The sequence below is a fragment of the Branchiostoma lanceolatum genome, chromosome 12, assembly GCF_035083965.1.
Source record: "Branchiostoma lanceolatum isolate klBraLanc5 chromosome 12, klBraLanc5.hap2, whole genome shotgun sequence".
Lineage (NCBI taxonomy): Eukaryota > Metazoa > Chordata > Leptocardii > Amphioxiformes > Branchiostomatidae > Branchiostoma > Branchiostoma lanceolatum.
In genome coordinates this window covers 10,280,940-10,300,328 of record NC_089733.1, presented here as the reverse complement: position 1 = coordinate 10,300,328, position 19,389 = coordinate 10,280,940, and the positions used below count along the sequence as shown (strand labels likewise).

The 19,389-nt window shown below is 41.2% G+C and overlaps 1 protein-coding gene across 1 annotated transcript; it reads left to right on the top strand.

Moving 5' to 3' along the window:
- The first annotated feature begins 2,790 nt into the window (after positions 1–2,790).
- On the top strand, positions 2,791–17,599 carry LOC136446354 (neurocalcin homolog). The gene is made up of 2 exons (XM_066444697.1): positions 2,791–4,135; positions 17,309–17,599. The coding sequence occupies exons 1-2, from the start codon at positions 3,704–3,706 to the stop codon at positions 17,519–17,521; spliced, it is 645 nt and encodes a 214-aa protein (XP_066300794.1). The 5' UTR covers positions 2,791–3,703; the 3' UTR covers positions 17,522–17,599.
- The last annotated feature ends 1,790 nt before the right edge of the window (positions 17,600–19,389 follow it).

The following is a 19,389-nucleotide window of genomic DNA, read 5'->3' as shown; positions in this document are numbered from 1 at the left end:
AGACTATCTCCCCCAATATTAGAGAACCTTAGCCCGTGTTGAATATCGTGAATCAGCCCCCCCCCCACACACACACAAACGCCGGCGCTACCACGTACGCCAATGCTTCTACATATTGCCTATACCATTGTAAATGCTTATAGCATCTCAAAGTTATTTCCGCCTCCTGATTGGGTTCAGGCAGACAGACCAGCGCTCAATTCTCCGGTCGCCAGCACACTAGTATTTCTTGTTCATGTTCAAATGTTCTTCTGTTTCATAACCTTGTCCAATGCATCGTGGTGTCATGTTGGCGTGTTCATGTCCAAATGTTCTTCAGTTTCATAAGCTTGTCCAACGCAACGTGGCATCGTTTTTGGTTCGGTTAGCGTGTTTGGCCCAAATTCCAGAGGTCATGGGTTCGAACCCCCTTACATGCCACCGGCGTTGTGCCCTTGGGAAAGGCACTTTTTACACGACTCTCCTCACTTCGCTCAGGTAGGAATGAGTACCTACCTTCGGTTAGGGACGATATGACGTTAAATGGAGGTACACGTACCGTGTTTTCAGCACATAAACGAACCCACCACAGATATCGAAGTGAATGGATCAAATAAATCTGTCTGGATGTGCAGCATGTACTGTTCAGTGCAAACCCGGCGCCGCTTAGTTACGCCATGGCGCGGTCTATCGGGTATGCAATGCTAAAAAAAAAAAAAGCATCGCATCATGAAGCAGGTGCGTAGTCTTCCCGTGTTGGCATGACACGATGTATCCTAAACAGACAATACATTACCTCTGTCAAAAGACCAAGACGGCATGGTACATCTAGTTTGGCATAGTACATAGTACAGTATAAATCAAATACATGTACATCAAATATATCATTAGTATTCGTCTATTTAGGGTCCCTTTTTTTTCGCGTGATGGTTGAAGAGTCATCACCAAGTCTAACATGGGCGTAACACATTTTTACGTGAATGTAGTTGGATTCATACTTTTCCATTTACCTGGCGACTTCCGGGTTTAACCAACAAGCAGGGGAAATACTGACGCCACAGTCACGTGAGTGCAAACGTCCTTTGAACTGCAAAGATTTTAAATAAATCTTTATCGAATCAGCATGGCAGTCATAGACGTATATCCTACCTATCGCTTACCGTTATCACACACTTTGTCTGATGATAGTTCCAGTCATGATAATCATTATAAATCATTACATCTATAAGATACGCTCATCTACCATAGCGATAGTTTGAATAGATAGTTTAAAGCCTGCACTATATTTTGTTCTTTCAGACATGCGCTGACATACATGTAGCAATGGAACATGATACCTAACCTAAGACAGAATACATGGGTCTTTGTGTTTGAGAGTCTGGCTGAGTGGAAGTATATACGCTAGCCTGCCTACCTGTACATACGGAACGAGATTTGCTACTGATGAAGAGCAAGTTTTTATTGCCAAAGGCATTTCCATGTGGCACACGGAGCTTTGAAATCATGTAGACAGGAGATGAAAATGGATGCCGCTCTCAGCGTGGACGACACAAGAGGCGGGGAATTTTCTGCGTATCACTTTCGAGTTTGCCGTCTGCATTGGTCATGACGTACGAAATATGTAATGCGGTTGGACGTAGCGGTCGCTTCGTCCGTGAATAGTCTTAGCCTGGGATTCAGACTGCTCCCAGGGCCAACACAAGCCAGTTTTTCGGCTCCAGGTCTAACATGCCCCCGAGGAAATTTTGCCTCAGCCCACTGGAAGGCCCTTTGGGCTGCAAGGTGAATTGAGGCAGGCAAAATCACCGGGATGGGATAGATTGGTCATGCGGGGATAGAAGCTTACAGTGCCGAAGAATCAAATCCTGAAGCCATGGGAGAGCATAGGGCCAGTCCATGATATCTTGCATATAACATATGTTAGAAACAACCGAGATTGAAAGCTGTTGTTGCGTAACTTCGAGGCGCACTTGACTCACGTAACGTTGAACAAACGGTGACAATCCTGGATAAGTACATGTACATCCACACAGGTAATATGTTAACAATATGAGATAGTGTTTTCGACTCAAAGGGCGGGGATTTCGCAGTGTATCAATGACACTTTGCATTGACGTAAGTACGGTGACAGGCATAGGGACAAGACTGATGTTTATTTTGTCCGGATGTGAAATATGACAAAGAACTGAAATTGTAGGCCTATCTTGCAACTTTACGGCGCAAATGCCGACTGCATTGACGTGCGTTGCGAGTGATATATCGGGATGCCTCTTTGTGATTTAGAGTATGCTAAAGAGCCGAGAATGCTTGACGGACAGACTGCGAGTTTGAACGCAACAAAGGGATATTGCATCGTATGGCGAGGCTGTTTCTATCGCCTGAAGCGCTTGCATTGACGTACGCAACGTAAAATGACTCGACATGAGACGTAACGCCCTCTCCTGTATATGAAATATGCTAAAGAGTGACTGCTAGACAGGCAGGCTGCGCGTACGAACGCAAGAAGAGGCTATTTCGTAAACTGTTTCTATCGTCTGAAGTCATCCCATTGGCGCAAGCAACGCCTGGAATGTTGTTGTTTTCTTGTGAATGATCACACGGCTACGTGTTCGGGTGGAGAAAGCTGCAGCCGGCAATGTTTGATGTTATGTCAAGATCTACATTTCAGCCGTGTAGCGGTTCGTTCGTGGGAGAAGCCTTTCTAATTGCATGCTAGCAACGGACGCGCATCGCTGGCTCGGGCTGAAATAGAAACGTATCCTGATTCAGTCTAGTTCACTGAAAAGCCATTCTCCTGCTAGTATATGCTGAACGTGACAGGGAAGTCAGATGTTATGTTCAGTGTGAACAGGTGACTCAACGTACATGGGAATTCTCCTACTCTTCTCGACAAGCACGATGAACTGTGGCCCATGGCAAATCATTGCACAACGTCCCTTTCTAAGGACTGCAACGCTTTTCAGTAGCATGCATCTCGGGTGAGTTACAGCAGTAAAAAAACTTCAAGATCTGGAAGCATGGTCGCTATTCACGCGACCCTGGAAGACCTAATCGTTCATTAACATGCACGTAGGGTGAGCCAAAACAAACGGGAATGGAACCCACTGACTTCTGATCTAGGTGCACTAGCCACTTACCCTACCACTCTTCTTGGGTGATTTCTTGAGATCTTAACTTAATCCTCACCAGCACGGACTGTGTTTCTTCTATAATGTACCGCCAGCTCGATAGTGGATGTCCAGTAGCATGCATGCGAGTTGAACGACAACAAACGGGGGTCGAACCCTCTGACATTTGATCCAGAGGCAGGGTCACTTACCGCCAGACCAAGGACTTTACCTAGCTGGACGCTTTGTCAAGATCTGTGTTTAGAATACAGCCAGGAGGTGTTTCGTCCAAGAACTTATGATCATATATATCTGTAGCAGACATCCAGTAGCATGCAATTCTGGTGAGCAACAACATACGGGATTCAAACTCTCTGCCTTCTGATCATCACTGGACCAACCATTTTCTCAAGATCCTTTCTTATGACGCAGTATGGGCTGTGTTCCTTCTAAGGATGTATGGGCAGATCGGTGGTAGATTTTCAGTAGCATGAACACACCGTGAGCAGCAGCAAGCGGGAGTCAAACCCTCGGACCTAAAGTGATTCACTGAGGTAGGGTCAATAACCACTTGAACTACCCGGACGATTTCTTAAGACCTTAACCTAAGACGCAGTATGGGCTGTGTTCCTGCTAAGAACCTGTGGCCGGACTGGTGCTGCATGCAGCGGCCGATGCGGAGACAGTCCCGCCGGATGGTCAGCCAGCTGACCAGGGTCACCAACTTCAGCGAGCTAGAGGTCAAGCAGTGGTACCGCCTGTTCCTTAAAGACTGTCCGGAGGGCATCTTGGGGGAGGAGAGGTTTGTGACGTTTTTCTGTAACTTCTACAAAAGGGGAGACTTTGAGAAGAAGAAGGCGCTGGCGACGCAGATATTCCGCACGTTCGACCGAGACGGCAGCGGGTCGGTGGACTTTCGGGAGTTTCTGTGCGGGATGAGCGCACTTCTGCGGGGCACCACGGCACAGAGACTCCGCTGGGCCTTCAACATGTACGACCTGGACAGGAACGGGTCCCTGAGCAGGGATGAGCTGCTCAATGTCTTAAAGGTTAGTCGAACGTCTTAATGGCTAGTTCAATCGTCTTAAATGTTAGCCTAATGTCTCAGAGTTTTTGTACGGCATGAGTGCACTGCTGAGAGGAACCACTGTGCAGAGACTGCGCTGGGCTCTTCACATGTACGACATGGCAGGAACGGGTCACGGAGCAGCTGCTCAGTGTCTTAAGTGTACCATTTCTTAAGATAGGTTCACACGTCTTAAAGGTGAGCCAAACGTCTTATAAAGGAGTCAAACGTCATAAAGGTGAGTCAAACATCTTACAGGAATACGATCAAGCGTCTTAATGGTGGGCCCAATGTCTTAGAGTTTCTTTGCGGGATGAACAGAGAGCTGCTAGGGGGATCCACGGCTCAGAAGCACCGCTGGGCTTTCTACATGTACAACTTCGACAGGAACGGGCATTGAGAAGCTCAGAAAGGTCAGACAAAGATTTCAAAGATAGGTTTAAGGTCTTACAGGTAGATTCAAACGTCTTAAAGGTGGTTCAAACGTCATAGAGATAATTTCAAACGTCTTACTCTTAGATATACGTGTACTACTGGCTCAAAAATCTTAAAGGTGAGCCTTCTGTCTTGTTAATGTGTGTAAGGCCACAGCAAGTAAATCTTATGGATGACATCCTCCGCAGACTCCAAAATTAATGACATAGGGCGAAAAAAAACAAGGCGGACCAAAAAAACAAGATTCCTATATTTTCAAATTTTGAGATTATAAGTCTTGTTAAACAAGAATTGAGGCGACGAAATATGATATCATGACCAACAGGTCTTTTATTCCTGTTTTCAACCAATGAAGTTTCATATATAATATATAATATAAAACCTCCTTGATTCAAAGTAAACATGTCCTTGTAGATGTGTATACATCTCAATAGACTAACTACAACAAATTCAGAAATTCAGCTTGTTGTACCATCATCTGAAGCAACTAAACTGGGAATTCATCTGCGATGAAACACCTTGTGTATACAGCTCAATCAACTAGACCCCCCCCCCCCCATTATTGATATAATGTTCTTGCTAGAACAAATGCAGAAAACAGCTTGTTATTATTCCATCATGGGCAGGAACTACACTGGGTATTCATATACAATGAAACACCTTAGACTGTCAACATTAAACTGTTCTTGAAGATGGGTATACAGCTCAATTAACTAGAACAAACGCAGAAAACAGCTTGTCATACCATCATGGGCAGGAACTACACTGGGTATTCATATGCAATGAAACACCTTGGACTGTCAACTTTTACGACATATTTGCCAATTTTTGGCATGTTGACCACCGTCGCAGGGCAACGAAATTTCTTGTTTTTTATTTCGAAATCAGGCGAAAATTAATGAGCGCGCTGATGTCATCCATAAAAATTACTTGCTGTGGCCTAAAGAGCAACACGCTCAATGTCCTTGGAGGTGGAGAAACACCTTCAAAGACACTCAATATGTAACTGGATTCCTGGTGAAGGATTTAAATGGAACAAAAAGGTTCAATGTAAGGTTAATGCATTAAAGGTTAGCTAAATGCTTAACGGATGCGCTAAAGCCTTAAAGTGACATGGTCCTTTTGAAGCAGAGTTAGAAATGATTCAAGTTAAACTTTTAAAGGTGAGAAAACGTATTACATGAGGCAATGTCTATAACGCCTTAATGCGATTGGCGATGGGGTATTGAATGCTTGCTTCTCTTTTCTTGCGCTATGTATGGATTCGGTAAAGCTGTCGCATACATTATTTAATTGGCTGTTTGAAGTTACGCTGAGGAGAAGCTTTACATGAAAGAATGACTGATGAGTTAATACCGCAGGCATCTTTGCTTGAGGATTCTATTCATTCACATTCACTGCACGTAGCCGTCGAGATATCAACCCGCTTGCCGTGGAGACTAAAAACTAGACATGAAGTACGTCTCATTTCATTTGATTTCATTTCCTGCGACCCTAAACAGTCAATAATAGTAGATACAGATGTGCTAGATCCCCTTTGATGTTAAGACTACCTTATAAGACCACAGCAAGTAAATTTGATGTATGAAATCGGCTGAGCGCGCATTGATTCTTGTCAGATTTTCACAAAAATAAATGAACTTTCATTTCCCTCCGGCGATGGTCAAGGTGGTAACGAAATACTAAAAATTGGAATGTGTCATTTGTTAGCCATAAGTGTAGCTGTGGAAGTGAAATCACCAGTGTGGTAGTGTAGATGCAGTGATACCAAGCTACCGCGTCAGTTTATGCACCTCTTGAATACATGAATAAGATACTTGTTGGCTTTGATACGATGAGTTGTCGCCTAAATGCTTGTTGATTCGTTTATACTCTCTATTTTGAAAATGTATGTATTTTTGTTTTGTTTTCTGGCCCAGTGGATGTCATCCATCCATTTACATACCATGGCCTAATCCATCCAGATCAAGACGACTGCACAAAATAGACACAAAATACATTATTTACATCGTAGAGAAACAGTCAGTAACATCGCTTGTAGATATACGAGGACCTTTTGATGTCGCCGCAATAGAGTGCATCTTATCGTTGTCACTCAACCAATGAAACTCCCCGAAACATCATGAGCAGACGCACTAAAACTAGGGCACTTTGATGTAACCGCGAGAGAGTGCAATACATCTTTGTCTCTTATCCAGAAGAAGAGGCGTCCATAGCTAATATTTCAGTGCCATCTTTTTTATACATACAGGGACTTTGATTGACGCAACAAAATTACATTGACTTTCACAAGGTCTTCTGCAGCTATGAATGCATAAAGCAAAAACAATAAATTGACATAGTAATAGCAAAGTATACGAGTATTATGGTATCAGAGCTCAGAATATAGTCTACATTGCAGTTTCTAATATCTTAACATTCTCTCATGTATTTCCATTAGGTTTGCCTGTTGTTTTATCTTAAAGAAATTGTTGATGCTATTTTGCTACAGTACATACGGTACACACGGTACACATCGTCTAGTCTTCTTGTTTGTTAATCAAAAGTTCCCAGCTTCCAGCAAACTACAGTCGGATAGAACATTTCAGAGGCAATCAAGGTAGCGTAGGTTGATTTTCGAGGCTTCACATTAGATGCAGAAAACAACATCTAACATATACAGAATACCCATACATCAGTTCCTGCACTGTGACATAGGGTAATGAATATAGACATTTTTACGATAATCTCAGGAATACTGCTAGTATTGCTTAAAACTGGATGTAATACGAACATTTTGAAACCCGGTTCTTCATCATCGAAGAATAAAATTGACAGAACTAGGGGATTGAACACTTCAATGCCGATTGAAACTGCCAGTAATAAATGTACCAGAGCCTGAATAAAATAAGAGGCTTCTTAGCCAACATTTCAGCGCCTACAACGATTAACATTCGCTGAGAGATGTTGTTAGGTTGAAATGACTGTTTCCTGCAATGAACCTGTATACGCGTTTGTCGCCCTTGTTACGACTCCTGCTAAAATAGTAATCTGAAGACTAAACTGCATCGGGCCACATTTCCATTTTCTTATCTGCCCCAGTTTTCAGCAGTTCGTATTCTATAGGACTTACCGGTATGACCGCGGAGAGCATACGGGGATTAGAGAGCAGAGGGCCGATCAGTGGAGCAGATAGTTACGGCTCTGTTCCGAGTCAACAGCGTGTTTTTTTTCATGGGACTTTGATATGCTTATCTTACTCATTTGGCTATTGAAAAGCTACGCCATGAGTTGAAGGAATCTATCCAATACATCTATACGGCGTATTATGTTCTAAATTTTTAGTAGGCTAAACCTGCATTAAGATACACTTTCTTTCCCCATCATTTTTCATTTGGTTCCGCCTTGACAGAATCGGCGTTAGAGAAAGCAGTGAAGTTTGAAAAATGGTGTCTCATCAAGTCATGGTTTCGTGTCATCAACCGTGGTAGATTAGATTTCCAATAGGCAAAAACTAGTTCTAGCCATTTTTCCGCCATTTTTCTTGTGACAGAATTAGCACGAACGATTCCCGCCATTTTTTCCTGTGACGGAATCTGCTCGAAAGTTGCCCGAGGACAGTTCTGTGACAGACGAGCCGGATCAGCCAATGGCCGCCTGCAACACACGATAAGCGGGAAACGTTCCGTGGACCTTATAAGGAAAATTAGACAAATCACCCGGTACAGCCCACTGTACGCTACACCGGATGGCCTCACGCAGGCAAAAGGTGGATTATATGTAATTACACCACATGGATAGCCCCGTAAAGACCATAATACACACATGATTAGAGCTCATAATCGTAGTTTTACTTCACTGCATGTTGTACAAAAATAGATTTACTTATAATGTATGGTTTGATGTTAGCGCTCGCGCCATTGCCCTTGGTATTGTAATGGTCTTGTAGTTTACACCTATTTTTATCAAAAATTAATCTATTTTTATTGAAATTCAGGCCTAACAGATTTCAGTTCATGGATGATATCAATACTTAGGTATTCACTTAGGTCTTCATAGGGATAGAATGACCAATGAGTTTTGGCATATCATAAAAACATGCACAGGTCCGTGTACACAACTAAACTTTGCTTCTACCCGACAAACAAAACTTCCAAACTTTTGCCACTTTTGTACTGTTCTATAGCCTTCTTCAGGTTCGAATAACCAATCACTTATGTCATGTGGTAGATTGGTCACTTGAACCCGGTGAATTATATGTATGGCTTATATCAAAGAATGATCAAACAGTTGAGTACAATCAACAGTTGAGTACAGTCGTATGGAAGTTTACAGACTTGTTATCTAAAGCCACCTGTGCGCATTCAGTGGAAAAACTTGATAATTACAAGTAATCTCTAAATATTTAACAATAATCATAACTGCTCAAACTATCCTAAGATATCAAATGCACTAAAAGGAAACACATCAATAAAGTCAACCGTTAACACAGATGAACGTTATAAATTTCACGCCCTTAGTATGCTGGACTTCCACTGTTTGGAAAAAAAATGTTTATTTTATGCAGAGGCATATGTTATATACATTTTCATTGTTTTTTTCCTGTTACTCGCACTTAGCTTTTGGGCAAGAGTCTGCAAAAAAAAATCTTAAAGACAACACCCTAAACGTGTCTGCTATCCCTGAATTCACTTATGTCGCCCATAACGGCGTTGACACCGACGCCCTCCAATCTAACCTTTCCAGCGCACCGCGAATAAAGGTCGAGAGACACCAGCATTACCGAGAACGCCTAAGCGTCACCCAGGGCATTAATGGACTGTCTGTAAAGCCGTCCCCATAGAGCAAGAATCAAAGTGCAATGTTTTATGCGTGTGGTGAGGAGATAGGACAGCATGAAAAATACTCCTTAAGAAGGTCGGCGTAAGACCGACCGAAAATTTGAGGTGAGCAACATTTTCTTTGTGTTGAAGTAAAGTATCAAACTTTATCATGGAATGTACCAACACAGATAAGCTTTCATGCTAACATGAAGAATAGCCTGGCGAGAGAATATGTCAAACACATGCCCTGTCCGATGTCCCGTCGTGTAATGGTATGTAGCGTTAATATGGACAAGCCCTTTGTAGTAGTTTTGGTCTACATGTAGTTGGCCAGGGTTGGTTCTGATTTTCTTACCGTCTAATCAATACATGAACGAATCTATGAATGGATGAATAAAGCTAACGGAATCCTAAAAGCCTTTCAGATTTTGAGTTATCAACACTTCATTTTTAGAAAAGCCTGCCTACAGACTAGGAGTTGTATCGTAATGCAAAGATATGGTGCGTGATCCGAGAAAAAGCCACCCTGTGGCACTTTTCCTTAAGATTAGCTTGGTGGACTCAAGAGGATTCCTTACATAGACTAAAGTTTCTTCGTTCCGCAACAATCTATCTTCAAGTTGTTTCACACGTCACCTAAGAGACTACATTAAGATTAGCTGGCAATGCAAAGAATACAGATTGCGCAAGATTCGAGATCCAATGACGATTTCTTCCTTAAAAGCAAGTTTCTTCGTTCCCAACCGATCAATCTTAGTAACTTTTCTTAATGCATTAAGTTCGTGCAGCTGATGTCAAGATTTAAGATACGAGTCAACGTCTAGGGAGGATTCCATCCTTAAAAGCAAGTTCCTTCGTCCAAGATCCATTCATCCTGCCGCTCATTCCCTTAAAATCTATGTCTGATACCTGGATTAGTTTGAAATTGCAATGCTACCAGAAAAGCTCTAAGTGCACAGTAATCAATCTTGCTATGAATATGGATATCATGTCAATATGACTTGCTGCTGCTTTATAACGTGTATTCTGTCATCTTTATATTCCTGTTTATGAAAAAGTGCTCTGAGATGGGATTACCTTGAACTTAAAACAAGTTGAGTTGATTTTATCGATGACTAACACTTATACCCAATTTTCGGCTGACGGCTTCCGGGACGTCTTTTCATTGATGGTCATAAAAAGCTTAGTCTTCTTTCATAATCAGTGTCGTTTTACCAACACACATGTCAGCTGAACTTTCATTAGTTGCTTTTGATGTTGCTTAGTAGTACCGATATTTCGGTTTGCATAAGTGTGTGACTGTGTGTACATATTTTGTAGAGGATATTTCCATAATAAAAATAGATTTTTCTAATGCTCCAGCGATCCGTCCTCTTCATACTCATTCTTTAAAACTAAATACATTAACGTTAGCTTTGCGGTCTCTAAGAGATTCTGTACATGAAATGACGTTTTTTTTCTCCCACCATTCCAATCAATCTTGTTCCCTTCCTTCAGAAACTACATTAAGATTGTGGCGAAGCTAAAAGCACTCCTTGTGCCAGATTTCCTGGAAGATTTCATTCATGATAAGACGTTTTTCAGTCCCAGACCGATTCATCTTAGACACCCATTCCTTAGCCAGTCTTGCATCAAAAGTCTGGTCTCCCATAAGATTGCGGTCCCGCAAAGTCACGGCAGGAGACAGGATGACTTATTACACGAATCACCAGCCAAAGACGCCGGGTTGAAGTCCATCGGATTATCAACTTTATAAATAGACATTGGGCTAGATGAACGCGCCTCGGGCGAACTGATCTCCCCTTAAGAAGCTTTGAAGGAAATTTTCTTCCGCGAACTCAATTTCATGGACCTTTCAGTAGGTCTCTACCGCCTTACTCGCGCGACGGTTAAAGTAAATTGGAAAATGAGGAAAACGCGCCTAGGAATAACATACCTTAGATAAGTAGTATTTATGGAGTAAGATTCCATATCATGTTCGGTATTGCTTATTTCATACATCGAGATACAGAAAAAGATCAATGTAAGAGTTCTAGATTTTCAGCATGATTTTTGTCAAATACATAGAATAAACGAACGAAGATTGCCATATACCCGCTGGTTTGAGAAATATAACTTTTGTATATATATACAGCCAACATATGTCCAAACACAACAGTAGAAACTAGATGAATTTCGCTTCTGCTACAGCCTTTGTTAGGTTCGAATAACCAACACTGCGGAACCCCCTCCCCCAAGTGCACAATGCCGTAATGGTGACGAAACTGTCAACAAATGAGCAAACACATATCATTATTTTCAAAACTGAATTTTTAAAACATTTTTTGTTGATGGTCAGGTTGTAAGTTCCAGAAGACGCCATCAATAAACTCACGTTTGACTGTCTTTGAATGACCCATCCTTATCCTCGCATCCTTTGGGTCCACATTAATATATTGAGCGGTAGTCACCCATCCCTTATTTGGTTGGTTTATTTGGTTTATTGCGATACCCTTGAGTCGAATTACGACTAATCTTCCAGGGTTAAACACAAATACATACAAACACAGACATATATACAGTGCAAGATTTAAAAGACATATATATATATATACATAATCATACCTTACTCCAGATGGATGTAATCGTCATCTCCAGAGGAAAGGTTGCTTCCTTAGATCTGCCTCGTGCTTCGCCGGTTTCCAATCATACCGGTCTTGTGTGAAATATCGTTACTGTATGATTGTAATAATTACTTTAGCCTTTATCATCAGTTTCATACAGTCTCTTTCACGAAGTCTCTAATAGTCTAGTCTCAAGTAGTACCGTGTAAATGAATCTTCTTGAAATTTATCGTTATTTGAAGTGTGTTCTTCATAATCGAGAACAGTGTCCAGCTAGATAAAATATTTACTTCGGATCGCTACAGTAGAATCATATAAAATCATCTTGTTACCATCAAGTTACCTCGAATTTACTCTGCAAGCTTTTTTTTTGGGTGATTTTAAATATGCCCTTTATCTGATGGAGAAGAGAAAATACTAGTCTATACTTCGCATCGCTAATGGCTTCTCGACGACGGACTCGAGGGTGGTAACATTTATTCTCTAGGCACGAAAATACATCTTACGGAACAAAAGATCAAAGCTGCACCTGGAAGCAGCCATCCGTCACTACAGTGTCTAGAGCAAGAGGGGACCAGAATAAACTGTCTCGCGAATCTGCCCGCCAACTTTCCACAGAGGGTAATGAGATTTGTACATTCCCATCCGTTTTTCGAGACTGAGAGTGGCTAATGGTGATTCCTTTTTATAGAATCTGCTCTTCATAATCCGTGCCCCGCTAGGGGAGAATATTTGCTTCGGATCACTAATGGCTTCTTGCCAACTGAACCCAATGGTGGTGGCACTTAAAAACACAAAAACAAAGAATGAAAAAAGAATCTGGAAGCAGTAATTCATCACCACAGTCTCCAGAGCAAGAAAGGACCAGGATGAACTATCTCGGAACAAATCTACCCACCAATTTTCGGCAGAGGGTAATGAAATTTGTACCTTTCCATACGATTTTCGGCATTGAAAGCGGCTTGAGACACTGATGGAGATTCCCTTTCTCTCAACCTTTATTTCTTGTATTCGACATCTGCTTTTCATAACTCGTGAAAACGTCCCGCTAGAGAAGATATTTGCTTCGGAATACTAATGGCATCTTGCCAAATGAACTCCAGGGTGGTCGTATTCATTCCCTAGGCATGGGATATTTTCTGAAACAAAACGAAAAGGAAAGAAAAAAACAAACACGAAAGCTGCATCTGAAAGAAGTCATTCGTCACCACAGCCTCCAGAGCAAGAGGGGACCATAGTAAATCGTCTCGGGACAAAGCTGCCCGCCAACGTTCGGCAAGGAGTAATGAGATTTGTACATTTCCATCCGTTTTCGGCATTGAGGGCGTCTTGAGACGGCGTCGTGTGAGCGCTAATGGTGATTCCCTCTCTTGGAACCTTGCTCTCGGTGACAACGGCGAATCATTAGGCGACACAAATGTGGTTTTGCGGATAACATCACTTGTACTCTGCTGGAGGTGCCGACTCTGTGGAGAAACGCCTCTTATCCTTTTGTCAGCACATCACAGACATATTCCTCAATGAAGTTCTAAATCAAATGAATGAATATCAAAGTTAAAGTATTCATTTTGCGCCGCATCCTGAATTGAACGAAATATTTCCGTCTTATTGGCAAATTAAGCTAAAAGCTGTCACACCAATGGGTGATTGATCGATGTGTTGATTAATGAAACTATTTGTTAAGCTTTGTTATATATATATATATACATATATATCGTCTTACATAAACTTACATATAAGAAAGCTGCTCTTAGTGCATGTGCAAATGAACCAACCAATTAACCAACCAACCAACCAACCAACCAATTAATCAATCAATCAATAAATAAATAAATCAACACACCGGTCAGCCAATCATAAGATACACCGAAACTAAACGACAGCCTCCCCCAGGGAAGCAGTAAGTTTGCAGTAAATTTGCAGCACTACACGATCCGCCCTAAGCGCGGGAAGTGCTACATAGCATGTTCGTTTACTTTTTTTTCAGTCTTATTGGCAAGCTACCAGCAACTAGCTGTCGCACTGCTGGGTGACTTATTTATAAAACAATTCGTGGTGCACCGGTGATTAATGAAACAGCTGGTTTGGCTTTAACTCCTTTATTTCACGTGAAGTAAATTGAAATTCATAAACTTTGGCGACTTTCCGAATGAAATGACCAACCAACCGACAAACCAACCATTCATGAAATAAACTGAACATACTATAAACTCCTTCAGGGAAGCAGTAACTTTTGCAAGTCACATCAACACTACGTAATCCAACCTAAGCGTGGGCAGCACGGAAATGGCACCGTATACGCCGTAGACAGATGTGCATCTTCAGGCTGTATCTAGATATTGGAAACCTCCGACCTTCTGCGGTGAACAACGGGGGAAACTGGCATAACCAAGGATTGCCTAATGTCATATGTTCCTGATAAATTACTTTCAAAAAAAGCACGAAGAAAACTTTTACTATGCTGAGGAATACCCTGGAGCCTTTTAGAAGTTCCACCGTGTAAAATAAAGGTTTACTTACTTACTTATCTTCTACTTCAGTTTTTATGTCGAATGAGTATTTATACATATTATATATATATACCTTTACATACCTCAATGTTTATGGTCTTTGCTTGTAGGTAGGGCATGAAGCTGGGCCAAGGGGGATTTTGCCGCCAGTCAGACCTTCTCTCCATTAGCTTCTTTGAGAAGAAATATGGAGGGCAGTATAGTACCTTGGTGGAGTTCTTGCCTTAGTTTCTTGGATGTCTTAGTGTAGTAATGATCAATTTTTTTTTCATAACAGATACAAAAAGGACTGCAGTTTATATCCCACTGGAATACCAGATAGAACTCATCAAATAGGGCAAATCCTTGTAGTTACGTTTCGTCCATGTTCGTCGATAGCTACTTGAAAGAAAGATGCAGGACTGTTCTATCATTCAATCTTAAGCGCCTTAAGGGTTTTGTTTTTCAATAGGGATATCGATGTGTATGAGAATATTGTTAGCTGTAAGTTTCCTTCTGGCGACAGGTCTGCCTAGCCTACTTCCACTCAATTATCCGTTAATTTTTAACATAATACACGACTAGAAAACAGTGCCATAGATAGCGCTATCAGCTAGTGGAGACATAGAAAGAACTGCATTGACCAGGTCTTTCGTAAGGTCTTCAACAGCTCTAGATAAACACAAAGGTAAATACAATTTTTGTAAACTTCCATCTACCTCTAACCTTCATCGACGGTTCTTATATTTCATTTTACATGTTTAAGATGTATATGAGTACCCAACATATTAGACAACCGCTTACACCGAAGTTTCTCAAATCTAATCCTATGTAATGTATTCTCCTATCTGCAAAATATTAGTATGTTCTGCTCTTAATACGTAATTGAACCAGAATAAAATGCATCAATTTCTGGCAGGTCCTCCACATCAGAGATAATGATGTTTTCCGTATGGCTGACTGTTACTCTAAGTAACCCCTGATAACCCTAGTCAAAGTAGGTCTATGACCTCATTAAAAGTCACAGATAAAACACAAATGACGTCAAACAAATGAAGATGGCACGACGTGTCAGACAGAGAGACATTCCCGCCGATTCTTAATCGGAAAATGCGACCTACATCTTATAACAATTCCGCCCCGGGCTTCTATTACGGGAGACACGCCGTAAGAATGCCTTAGGTAGCATATCTGTCTCTTTGAAGTGATTAAAAAAATACGGCACAACAGGATGATGTATGACCGTCGTCTCCATACAGGCAGGTCATTGAAATGGAAATATAGATTGGCACTTTGTTTGAACCCTGGAAAATTACATTTCTTAGGTTCGTAGCTATATATAGAGGGGATTTCTATAGAGAAAACGAAGAGGGAACATTCACCCCATGATGATGTCATTGTTTTGTAATAGACACAAGCAAGCACATGCATATGGTGGGCATTGGTGGAAGGTTTGGAGGATCTAGTTTATAGTTTTGCCCCGAAATGTTATGGCTTCATTCTGAGCCTTATCACTTTATGAACGCCACTCGCATACACAGTCGTATAATGGTCAATGGATCCCTAACGACTATACAGGTCAACGGATAGGTGAGTGGTAAGGTTATTAATGGTCAAGAGTATGTAGTACAGGGTTACTCCGTCAAACAAAATGAAATATGTATCCCGCGCCAGACAAAGCCATTCAGTCTGTCTTTGCATATGTACTCCTGAGACCATCGGTCCGCCTTACGGCTTTTCGTGACTTTTCAACTGCTGCTGTTTCATCCATCACAGCTTCAAAGAGCCAAAATATGGCATAGAAAGTTCTCGTAACCTGTTTGAAGGGTCTCTTCAATGGACACAACGTATAGAGATGTTTCAGCGGGCAGCTGACAAATCTAAAATTATATGTTATGATGATATCCGCAGTATGCTATAGGTAACTAGTGCTTCATGATTTCAAAAATGTGCTTGTGTTTTCCTCTACGATTCTAATTCAAATGATTATGAAGAGAATGATTGTGATCTTTAGGAAAGTTATCATGTTTTCACAGGGAAATCGCATCTCCCGGGAAAAGGTTGTAACTTATACAATGAATGCGCCGGTAAAACGTATATTCATTTTTATAAGTTCCATCCAGACGACAAGATTTAATAACACTTCAAATTCAAGACAATAATATTTCATTAAAACACTACAGCTATCATATCATATCGTGTAAAGACCGTGTATATAACATCGTGTAAACTTTGTTGCCAAATACTTCCAATAAGATAAATGAAAATGTTAAAAGTAACATTCAGTATAGTAACCAGTTTACTCAAGGGTATAGTGCACAGATATTAATGCCCATGTGCATAGGTCTGGTGGAGTTATAGGGCTTAAAGGAGTTTTATAATGTGATGGGGAGATAGCGGATGAAAGGGACATAGATCTCTACCACAGGATGTGTCCCTTTGAACCTTCTGAGAGAATAAAGACGTCGTTACACGTCTTAACACAAATCCCGTGCGGCCAGTTAAGATTTGGTTCATACATCTTTATATAGAACTGTTTATGTTGTTCAAGAAGATAAACCCATACAACAAGCCGTCTGGGAAAAATAGAATGTATATCATTCATTGGATGCATTTTGTCCGTTGGCTTCCTTCATCTTTATATGAGACTGTTTGAGATGTTTTAAGACGATAAATTCCCTTACAGCAACCCAAAAAAAGACACCATGCATCGCATGCATGTTATTGCAAGGTATTAGATCACAGGCCGATTCAACATTGATCTTGATGAGAGAGTTTGGGGGTAATTGAAGTTTAACCTTTTGAACTTTGACTTCTAACCCTCCAGCTGATGTACGAGCTCCAGCTGACTCGGAGGTTTGACCCCGATGACGCAGAGGAGATCCGGAGGGCGGAGTCCCACCTCGAGATGATGACTGAGCAGATTTTCCAGGCACTGGACGAGGACAGAGACGGGCAGCTACAGATGAGGGAGTTTGTGGAGGGCTTCAAGAGGAACCCCAGTCTCCTCAGACTGAACAGTGTGGAAATGACCACGTGACGACAGCGTGGAGTCCACGTGGCAACAGCGTGATGTCCACGTGACAATAAGTTGGCGCAGCGTGAAAACCCATCTGTATTTAGTAAATATCTTTGTCGTAAACTTCACCTAGTGCCATGAAAAGAACGCACCAAATCTGTTTTCAATCTCAACTAGACAGCACACCACAACACGTGACTCCTATTGGTCAAAGGTGTCTGGAAGTCTGTACCAAACCTTCGTTCCGTAAAAGATGCTTTATGAACCCCGATGATATTGTTCATCCACAGAGAGCACTTTTGAACATAACTTTGAATCAAGAAACGAATTCAAGTATTCCTGATATTTTAGAATTTCGTCGTTTAAATTTTGTTGTTGTTGGCCGCTTTCTTCATTATAAGGTTTATACCAGCAACGGCGACTTTTTAGGGAGAGGGGTGATTGGCTCTTAAATTTACTTATTCCATATCGATTGCCTCTCCTATTTCTGCAACCAAAAGACGGCATTTTATCGAGGACAAGACCTACACGTAAGTAGACGACAATGAAGACGACAGGAAGATGGCTTAGGACAATGACATCAAGACGGTAGACGAAACGCGTAAAAGTAAACTTACTGAAGGAGAACAAGCATATCAAGGCAAGTGGGTCCAAAATTAAAGACTAATGAATATCATGACACCAAAATGGCGATTGAAAGTTGTACATAGAACTTCAGTGACCAAATATGAACCATTATGTGTCTATTGTCAAAGTTGTAATTTGTAACAAGGAAACTATTTGCAACATACATTTGTAGTGACTGTCGTAGTATTTGTATCATCGTGTCGTTTGCACAAACCCAATGTTGATAACTGTATCTAAAATACTATCTATGTGCACATACCTATGGTACAGATGTTCGTGCATTTTGTAGTGTATATATGTAATTAATTCTATAATTCACTAGGCAATCTTACGGTGTCATACATGTATTCAACGTTACATAGATTTATATGATACCGACCCGTAAATTTACATCTTTAGAGTAGTCTTCTGATCTTATTGACTGAAGAGAACCTAGATCGTTTAGAAACGACAGTAGGGAAGTCAGCAAAAGAGGAGGCCGGATACTAGTGATTCCGCTGGTAAGGGAGAAAAAGCAAGAAGAGCTTAAGAAACAAGAACTCAAGAAAAAAGAGATCGAAAACGTCGTTGTTGATCGGCGGAGAAACAAATACATACACACCCTGAAAACCATGGGCGGACCTTTCACATCTGCAGCTGAAGTTGATATGTATATGGCAGGGACTGATGTTGATGATACCATCAAGTTGGGCCGACTATACCTTATTAGAGGTTCGGTATGCCAGAGACAATGCGCTTTCATTGCCTAAAACCAGTGACATTTTCCGTCTATTGAAAGACTATAAACATGCCTCTAGCTGAACATATATGCTGTCAACCTGGACATTACATCAAACGAAGGTGTAATCCTGCAGGAATTTAACGATGCCATGGAAACCATTTGCCGCCAGCAATCAGTGTAAATTTGGAACAGTCTAGAGGTAAATATGTGTGAATTATTGACTGATACCTGAGTATGGTTCTTTTCATTTTGTTGTAAATACCAGTAAACTGTCTTTGTTGAAACCAAGTATTGCAAACGTGTTAGTTATAAAGGGAAATATGATATTGGTGAAGGGTATGTATAGGGGTAGAGTTTAGCAGACAGTCACCTGTTTCTTTTCTGTGATGTAAAAAAACATGCCCATACTTAACAAGGCATATATGAAAACAATAATTTTAAGCTTGGTGAGTTTTTGCAACTACAAAACAATGTTTTGTTGAGAGTTGCCCAATGCCAGGATAATTATCCAGTATAGTAACCGGATTACTTCACATGCAAC